General features: G+C 45.2%; 1 protein-coding gene across 1 annotated transcript in view; it reads right to left on the bottom strand.

The window, feature by feature from the left end:
- Positions 1-509: 509 nt before the first annotated feature.
- SLC44A1 (solute carrier family 44 member 1) overlaps positions 510-10284 on the bottom strand; it is a 121354-nt gene continuing 111579 nt past the window's right edge. Inside the window, exon 16 of the mRNA XM_025202580.1 lies at positions 510-766. Within this exon, the coding sequence (XP_025058365.1) occupies positions 731-766 (36 nt within the window). The 3' untranslated portion in view covers positions 510-730. The remainder of the gene's footprint in view (positions 767-10284) is intronic.

Raw genomic sequence — 10284 nt, 5'->3', positions numbered from 1 at the left:
AGATGGTTGCAGTGCAGGCTGGAAAACTTGCTTGAGTTGCGGTTACAGACAAAACAACACGAACAATCACGTGGAGTTTGCTAGGCTCCACGGAAACAGAGCTCCGGATGCCCTGGACAAGCGCGCCACCAAAATAGAAACCTCGTAGGTACGTCTTATAAAAAATTATCGCTCGAAGACGGGAAGAGGTGGGTGATGGATCAGTTCGCCAAACTCCTCTGAATCTCACACAGGGTTTCTATTACCCTGCCGTGTACCCAGAGTCCCCATGAGATGGATGTGGAGTCCTCTTCGGCTTGGGAGGAAACCGCTGAAGCCTCTTACACGGCTAGTAGGCCAATCGTTAGCCGCCACGTGGGAATAATTTAGAACTAGCCAATAGCGGGACACAAATTTGCATGCGGGTGGTGGGAACTCCTTTGCATCGTGCATTTCTCCTGCAACTTGAGCAATGCACCCTGCAAAGGAAGCTACAAATTGGCAGGAAATTCTCCCTTGCACCAGGGTTCTCCTCTGCAGCAGAAAACTCCACCGTGCAACGAAGCTGTAATTTAGCGGGTATAATTCTAGTGCCGAAGCACACACAAAATCATACCTTTGGGTTATGACACACACCACAGCTGAATGCAACAGAGTACAGGTTCCTCTCCTTCCCCTGCTTTTTCACTGGAGCCTGGAGCAGGTTGGGTGTATGGTACAGAGCATCCCGTCTGCTTGAGAAGGTCTATCCCTAAACTCCTTCCCACGCACACAGAGGCACTTGATGCTGAGGGTGGCACAAAATTAGCCAAAACTTTTCAAACAAGTTATTGCTAAAACCAAACCACAAAGTAAAAACAAAACAAAAAACCCTGAGAAAAATAACTTGTGGTTTTCCCATCCCTCACCCCTCTAAATTCTACTTTGTCATGTTGCACAAACTGCTAGTTTCGTGCCCCTGGAGGCTTTTCCAATTCACCTCTAGGAGAGAGTCACACACACTCAGGCTGGGTCCAATTTCAAATTTATTGTTTGCAAACAGATCGACAAGGGAGCTGAGTCGCTCAAATCAGAGTCGACCTCAAACAGTGTCCGAGGTTCCTTTTTATAGCTAACATAAACAATAGATTTCAACGTGTCGTGTGATTATTGGCAGCCTTAGCATTACGTCTTGCATCGTATGTCTAGCAGTTACATGTTCTATGACGGTTTACATACATGTCTTATTTACATCTTAGATCCCCTCCCTGGGGCAGTCCCTAAGCCCATCTCGGTCATCCTTCGGTCAGGGTGTGATTTCTTTACATCAACAGTTTTCCCTGTCCCTCTTCGCTTATCTCTCGTAAGGAGTTATTTATTGCACCCGTTCCTGGCTCTGTCTGCAGAAGTTTTAGTGCTACTCGTAAATCAATTAGTAGCCTACATGCCTTAGCAGAAGCAATTGTGAAAACATGCAGAAGCAATTTACAAAAGCAGGATGTATAGATTATGTTATATTTTTACCACAGTCACAACCCAAAAGATGCTGATCTCATGGCCCTCCCTCCTCTATCAGTGGGGAAAAAAAGAAAGGAAACAAGAGAAAGGAAAGGAATCCTCTTGAAAAGCCTGTGGAAGGAAAATTATTTTGGAATTTAGCATGTTTCTGAACTCTGCCTTTGCATTATCTCTTGACTGATCCTAGAAGTCCTGGACCAGAAGGATTCTGTCCTGGGTCCCCAGGGCAACTCCTTCCCTTGGCCCATAGGGAAGTGCAGAGCAAGCTGAGGCTTTAGTTTTCTTCTTACTCTCTGGTAACCCTTACATTGGCTTCAAGTAACAGTTAAATGGCAGAGGGACCCCAGAGAAGGTTTGGAGAATGATGACCTTGTAGCTGAACGTCTGGATTGGGATTTGAGGGAGGTGGGAACTGAACCCAGGCCTGCCTCCATTTTCTTTGTAGGACCAGGGCTGTAGACCAGTACAGTGGGAGTAAGAGCATTTCAGTCACAAAAGGAGAGAGTTAATTTAGATGTTTGAGCACTGTTCAATTGGCTGCTGCTAAGATGGATCATCTCAGATGACTGGAGATACTGATGCAGGCTGTAGCTGGGGATTGTAGCAGAAGCATCACCATGGTGCCCTCTCTAGAGTATCCAAATTCTTAACACAATTGTAACTAGCAAAATATTATTTTGTCAGAAGCCGCTTAATAGCTACCCTTGAGCATATCTTTATTTATTTTCTGTAGCTCTATCAGAGACTTAATTAAAGGTAATGGGTCCACTGACCACACCTTCATCTAGGCTCCATGGTAGAAGCAGCTAACTGCCCATTTGGGTAATAACAGATAAACAATAGAAATCACTACCCAATGCAGAAGCCAGCATGGCAAGGCCTAAGACTAAGAGTGATTGCATGGTCTGAGGTGATGACTTGTTACAAGTGTTTGCAAGAGAGTCGGCAGACAGTAAGAAATGCAGTGGACAGTATGTCCCTGAAAGGGAATAGAGTACAAGGTTTCTTTAGGATCATTGGAAAGGCAGGCTTGAGGTGGTAAGCGTGGCTCCTGCTGGTTCTTTGTTCCTGCTGTGTTTAGGGAAGCAGGATTCTTTGTCAGTAAACAGGATTGCAGCAAAAAGATACTGGATTTCCTTTGGTTTCTCCTCCTAATGGAAGCAACTCAGCAATGCCCCAAGTACTTACGAACTACTTAGGCCAAAAGAAGGCAGCAGTTCAAAATCCATGGGTTGTGCTCTGGTCCTGTAATTAGATCTATTAGTGTAGAACCTAGGCAAGATCCAGTTTCCTTCCTTCATCCCCTGCTGCAAATGGGAGGTTTGTGTTTACCTTCCTTTGATATTGTGTCCTTTGTGGCACTGAAAAAGCAGGTTAGAGAGGAAAGCTATGCATTTAGTCCTGGGAAGGATCTGCTCCTTGGAGGTGGATAGTCAACCAACATGTCCTCATACATGTATGTCAGGTGGCTGAGTCAGGTGAACAGCTCATCAATCTTCCGTGTGTTCCTCCATGCCTGTACATGCCCAAGTATAAAAGGATGGAGGAAAGAGAAGAATGTTCCTCATTGATAGTAGAATAATCCTACCTGGTAAGAGGGCAGGAGTCAATGAATTCACCTAAGAATGAATATAACCAGGGACTACTGCTACCCCTAACTAAATGTGAGAACACCTTCCTAAATCCATGCAGACCAAAAATTTCTCCACTGTTAAAGATCATTGTCACATAGCAAGCACAATAGGCAGGACTGGGATTATGTTGTGATTGGAAGAGATCTTTTCTGCTTTGCAGAGGTGTTGGACAAGACTTGCAATTGGCACTTGAGCCAATATTTGTTGAAGTCAGTGGGAGGGTTTGTCTTATTTTGAGTGTAGGCAGTGTCTTAGATCTAGTTAGTCCAGCTTAATTTGGCCCCATCACTGTAGAACCTGAACACCAAACTACCTTCTGAGTATTTATTCTCCCAGTCTCGTTATGAGCTGAGAGGTAGTTAGCCATGTCAGTCTGAAGTCATGTAGAAAGCATGTCAGGGTGGCACCTTAGAACAGTCATTCTCAGTCTTTGTAGATTCAAGTCGCCCATTGGAGAATGCCAACTCTTAGCTTTCACTTTTTGGCACTATGGATTCCCATTTGCAATCTCTGGGTTTATTTTATGAATCATGTGGAGGTGTTTGCACACCTAAGAGCACATCTACACAAGATGCTATGTTGCTGCAGCAATGAGCTACTGCACTGTAGCTCATTGCTATGGTAACATAGCATCACCAGGCATGAACTGTGATGGCAATGCCACTGCGCAGTAGCAATGAGCTCTACTTGTCTGTGCTCAGGGATCATGATCCCAGGCTTCCCCTGCACTTGCAGGTAGAAAGCCAGGTGCCCAGGGAACTGGTGCAGTCATGGGAATGGGACCAACAATTAGCTGATTGTTGACCTGAGTTCCAGGACCTCACTGGAGCCAGGTCAAGATTCTGGTGCAGTCCTGGGTTTGAGATGGACAATCAGTTCATTGTGCATCCCAGCCCCCCAGACCATGCTCTGGAGCTGGTCCAAGATCTTTGCTGTGCAGCTCACATCAGGCCACATGGCAGTGCCCTTGTCTCATGTTCTAAGATGTGATGGAAACCAGCCACAAAATAATTCCACAAAATACGTGGAATAATTTTGTGGCTTATTTCCCGTTTTATCAACTCGATTAGTTGCCTGAACACGTGGCAGGGTTACTACTTAAGACACAATCACCTGATGAATTGTAATTTGGGTGTACCATTTGCCAGAGGCATAAGTTTTCATAGGTGACAGCCTACTTTTACCCACAAAAGGCTATGGTGCCTCTTTGAACCAGTTAATCTCCAAGGTGCTACCTACCCTGCCTTGTGAGCTGAGGTAGTGAGGCACTAAATGACTTACCCAAGGTCACACAGACATCCGTGGCAAAAGGCCATCCCGTGTTCTAATTAGGAGGCCTGTAGACTGAAGATGGATCAGATCTTGGTATCCACTTTGAGCCTGACATTTGAAGAGGCACAGTCAGATCTGTCTTATCCCACCAACTTCTATCTGACATTGGGAGTCCCCAGTCTTTTTCTTAGCATGTTTTTTTATTCTTTTGGGACTTAGCTTTTTAAATGGGAGCACTGCTGTCTGAAACCTCTCAGAAACAGAATTTAAATAGAGAGGGGTTTTATCATTCTTTCAGAGGCTGGTGATGGCATCTCAGATTTTCTTTCCCTTGGTTTCAGCTCTGGCATTTATTGTCCAAGGCATTCTAATGTGAAATACCTGTTCACCCATTTGTTTCCGACCTGATTGCTGTCAGCTTGGGTGGCTGGATAAATCAACTCTGTGGCTTCTGTCAGAGACTTTATTTATAGCATCTAATGCTTTGGCACAGGGCTTAGAAATCTGCCCCAACATTGGGGTTTCTTACATTTTATTTTGTTTTATTTATTTTGTATTCACAGTAATCAAAGAGGGTCAGTTAGATGGAAATTGAAACATATCTAATATTAGGTTGGAATGGGAGAATATGAAACAGGATGATGGAAGAAGGAAAACAGCACTGCATTCTAAGTTACGGGCCTTTGTTATGGCGCACAGCTTTGGAGTGAGATTTTCCAGATAATCTTTCTCTCCCCAACATCTAGTCATTATTGTATGTGTAAGTACCAGATGTTAAAGCTGCGCCAGATCCTTGGTGGCTGTATATTAAAACCAGGGAAGCTGGGTCAACATACAGCTAGAGTATCTGTGCCATTTTTGTTGAGGGGTCAGGAAATGGACACCAATGTTACAGGAGTGTTTAGGATGTTAGGGCCAGACATGTGCCATGGAGTTTCTAGAAATGTATTTTTCAAAAGGTATGGGGATGAAAGGAGGCATGGCAGATAAGGCAACAGGAAGGCAAAGAGAATACAGGGGTATGAGCTGCTGAGTCAGGGTAAATTCGGAGACATGTTGGAGACTTGTTAGTACCAGGAAATTAGCCCTGAGGGATGACAGTCATGGATGATATAGGCTTAAATTTCCATCTAATGTGACCCGTTTTGTTTGCCTTGAATACAATTAAAATAAAATGTAACAAATCCCAGAGGCAGATTTCCGAGCCCGCAGAGCATCTTGGCAGCAGAATTCTTTGTGTGCTAAAAAGAGGTGCTATTACTCTGCATTTCCTGTCCTCTTTGCTTTCCTCTCCTGTATCTTCTCTGCCTGTGCCATGCTCTTGCTATTTCCTGGCTCTTGCCTCTTGTTTTTCCCTTGATCTTATGCTGTATGCCACATTCTTCCCCAAACCATTCCCCTCATCTTGTATCTAGTCCCTCAACACCTTCCTTAACCTCCCACTTATCTTTCCTGCCTATCATTTCTGTCCCCTCTTCTACTCAGTCCTTGGGAGGCACTTCCCTGCCTGGGCTTTATCTCCCACACTTCCCTTCTGTGCTCCCACTCTCAGGTCATTTTCCAACCCAGTTCAAGTCTCAGCTTGCTCTCTTCCATTCCAGATGTCTCATCTGGGCTGTTTTCAGGTCCATCTCTCATGCCTTCTCCCTTCTTTCTCCCACAAAAGCCTGAAAACCCTCTTGTTCCAAGCAGGGCTTTAACCTCCTTCCCCTGCACAATGCACATGGCTCCTGAAGGAACTGAGCTACTTGGGAAGCAAAACTGTTCCTGATTCAGGACCTTCTTTGCAATTCAGATCCACATGAAGTTCAATAGGAATCAACGCTGCTTTGAGTAATGTGTGTGTTTGTGGGTTCTCTCTCTTTGTTAATGTGAAAGGGCACTTTGTAAGCTATTCTGGTTTCTGACACTAACAGCCATGAAGGCAACCAGAGTAGCTTCATCCTTGACAAACTGTGAATGAGACACTCTGAGCCAAACAAAAGTACCCATAGGGCATCATCATAGAAATTACAAAGCACCGAGACGTGAAGTAAGAATGGGTTGTACTGTCTGGTTTGTGCGGCCCAGTAGGGACTGTCCTACCTGTCCATAGAGTGCCTATCATGCAGCAAGTGACTTCATAGATGGCAACTGTGTGCATGCACATGCACAATACAGTGGTATTGCAATTAAGAATGTTTTATCCCGAGTGTCACCTTAAAATGGAATTTCCCACTTCAGTGGGCTAATTTAGGGGTAGTTAGCTCCACAGCATGAGGCTCCATCTGTATGCAGAAGTCTTGCAGTCCGATTGGCTGATCAATCTTTTATGCCTCCTAATTGTATTTAGTGAGTCTTCACAATGTCAGGACTGGAGATGACAGTGGCTCCCAGACAAATTAAACTTTCTAATGCAAATATAATATTTTAAGTAGTTTTCTGTGAATAAAGAATGATCTGAGAGGAAAAATACAGCTCTGCTTAGCTGGTTACAGTCTATGAGGAAAGAGGAAATGTGATGCACTTGCATGGGATGGAAGGAGCCTTTCTCATCCTGCTGACTGTGCAGAGCACCTTCTGAGATGCTCAGATATGATCTTATGTTAGCTGTTAGTTAGGTTTCCACTGTAGTGGGTTAACTGAGCCACAGATTCTTTGGGTCACACAGCCGGCTGGTGGTAGAGAAGTGCCCAGACTCAGTGTAGTTTTCTGTCTAGTGGACTTTCTCACCCCTTGATTATACCCATCACTCTCATGACTTCTAAGGTACTCACGGTCTTAGGTTTTGAACCTGTAAAAACTACTATAACTCTTTATGTGAGTAAATTCACATGTGACTTGATATGGAAGTGGGGCTTAGATTTCTGTGGTGTAGCTTGTGTCTGTGTATACCACCAAGTGATCTACAAATAGAGATGGCTTTCTTTAAGCTTGGGGATAGAGTAACAAGTGCTCATGCACGGCATGTCTGCTTGCAAATATGTTACTGGCTAGAGAAACTGTACAGAAACAGGAATTAGTGGCAGGTGGGGTATGTTTGGGGGAGGGGACATATGTGTAAATATAAGTTATTAAAATCCCAGTGCACAGAAGCCTAATTGCAATTCTAACACATTGGGGAAGTTTAATCTAGCACCCAAGCTTGTCTATCAAGCCCAGCTCTGCTCTGCCACTTGAACACCATCTCCCTCATAGATATGTTAACCTTAAGTCAGGCAGAAGGCAGGGCAGGATGGCACCTGTAGTTGTTAAGATGCCACCTTGCCCTACCTGCTACAGGCCTATAAGGGGGGGCATATATTTCTGGCCAGTCCATTTATCTAAAACGTATGCATTCTGTTTACTGCTGCGAGCTGTTGTCTGACTTCTCCGTTTCTCTCCTTCCATTCCAGACTGAAGTGACAAAGGGCTAAAAATTAAGGATGATTAAATCACAATTGTCCTCTATTCACATGGAAGCCCTACTAGGACAAAGATATGGCCTGCATCCAGGACAGACAAGTTTCTTTACATTTGAACTCTAAGAAGGTGGTAATTAAGCAGCAGATTACTGGCCAGATATCTTTGTTTGATCAGTAGGTACCCGAGGAAAGGGACTGATTGTTTGAGAAACAGGCAGGCCAAGGGAGACCCAGGTTCCCGAGGAGAAGCCATATGCGGGGGAAAGCAAGGATTCTGACCTACACCCAAGGAGTGCTCAAGTGCTGAGGAGACTGAGAAGGGAGGCCTCCTCTTGTCTACGTGACTGTATAATTCTTGCAATAGCTTGAGTTAAGAGTGACTGGAGCCCTTGCAGTGGTGCAGTGTAAACCTAGAGTACCCACAGCGATGGATTTCAGGGAACAGGCATGGTTAAAGCTATTGGTAAGTTTGGAGGGGATTAGCACTTGTCCTGGGGGCCTAAGAGCTGTGATGCAAGGTCCAATTTCTGTGAAGAGCTCCCTGCAAGTATGACGCAGAGGCCAAAGACAGTCACAATGTTGTAACCTACTGGGACAAAGGGAAGCCTAGGAACTCATGGCCCCAGTGTGGCGAGACCTAAACAGAGCAGTCCCAGGGGGAATGTTCAGTACTGTGCCTGTGAAGGAAAGCCTACTTTATCAGTCAACAGAGTAGACAGGGAAAGTGCCTTTCCTAAAAAACTTTATTTTGATACATTAAAAAATTCTATACATTTTTTTTTCCTTTTAGACTAAAATACAGTTTGCATCAGTATTCTGGCACAATGTCAGCTTTACACCAAAAATCTAGTATTAGATCAGCACTGTTAATTTCCCTTCCCTCCACCATTTTACAGCTTGCATTACAAAACATTTTCAAGTTTTCAGACGACAACGAACAGTGTCACTTTAACTAGTTTCATTCCAGGAGGAGGTGGCATTCCATTGGAAAAAGGAGCACTTGTTAATAAAATGATTGGCAAGATCCAATGTTAATTGCTTTATTCGAAATATTATGATGTTCTGGCTGGAAAGGCTGTACGAGGCTGAAGCAGTGATGGACTGTGACGATGCCATCTGCATGTACTTAAGCTACAGCTAGGGCTGTAAAATCTGTCCAGACACTTACTTCCCTCTCTCTCTCTCTCTCTCTCTAACACAAAGTTACTCTAGTCAGCAAAACAACTCAAACAGAAGGACACTAATTCCAGTCTGCTAGCAGAGGGCAACACCTTCCTCGCTGCCTCTTTGCCTAAAAGGCTGCTGGACCTTAGACTTTGTGAAGGGTGGCTGCAAATTGTGGAGTGGCCTGGATGTTTCTGAGGTGCTGGGATGATCCTGGGAATTGTCTTTTGCTCTGCATGGCCCCAGCTCACCTCAGCCACTTCCTACCTGGACTACTGTGGAAGTGAAAATTGGCTGTTCCACTTCCACTAAGGCTAACCAGATTTTTGGGCAGCAGGAAAGGAGTAAAGCAGAGTCCTCCCAATGTTACAGGTAGAACCCAATGCAGCAATGGGTGGGACTTTTAGATGCATGACACATTGTAGGTCCAGGCTGTCCCCTTAGCTAATGAAGGCCTGCCCCTGCCATGGGAGGTGGGGACAGGCAGTGGCTATGTGCTGTGCAGCACCTCTTTGGCCACCATGCATGGTGCATGCTGCCCAGGCATTCCAGCCCATGGGTACTGCAGAGAGGAAGGGAACAACTAACTGTGTTTGGTCCAGATCCTCAGCGTAGGTAAAGCCTGGTCTCAGTAGGAGTGTCCCCATCCCAGATACCTATCTCTGTCTATTCTTTACTCCCAGGCCAAGGTTATGTCTGTTTGCATTATGGTGAAGCCCTGGTCCACCTCAAAGAGCCTGCACATGGGAGCTTGGACAGTGCTGTGGGCCAAATCTTCAACTGCTGTAAAATCAGAGTACATCCACTTTTTTTTCTCTTCTGCCTATTCGCTGAAGATCTGGCCCCATGAGAACCGGTGAGCCCATTACACAGACAACTACCTACCAAACACAGGGAGGCAGGATTGGAGTCTAGTCTCCTGCAAGTCTCCCTTCACTCTTGTACACCAGGAGCCTCTCAAATTTCTGCAGGATGTGCCAGGTGCAATGAAGAGAGCCTATGGGAGTGGGAGCATCCTGGTCTTTTTCCTGCTTAGGAATGTGAATACGGTCCGATTCTGTTCAGAAAGAAGCTCATGGCAAAACTCCCGCTAATTTTGGTGACAGCAGGTGAAGCCTGTAAACTCAGAACTGTTTGTCAGTCCAAGTACCCCTGTTGTGGCAGGAGATGGAGAAGGGGCACTGCCTGGTCCCTGGAGAACAAGGGGTTAACCCCAGCTTAGCTTTCCCCATCTTTGCATAGATGTTTTGGGGGAAGAACTGTTAACTGCTGGCCTGAGAGGTGTTTGGGGAAAGTCAGGGTCCCAGCAGGGGAGTTTTCCTTGGTTAATTTGCCTTGCTATCCTACGTGCTAGT

The sequence above is a fragment of the Alligator sinensis genome, unplaced genomic scaffold (genome assembly GCF_000455745.1).
Source record: "Alligator sinensis unplaced genomic scaffold, ASM45574v1 scaffold560_1, whole genome shotgun sequence".
Lineage (NCBI taxonomy): Eukaryota > Metazoa > Chordata > Crocodylia > Alligatoridae > Alligator > Alligator sinensis.
The sequence above is the reverse complement of the archived record's forward strand: the minus strand, read 5'-3'. Positions and strand labels throughout refer to the sequence as shown.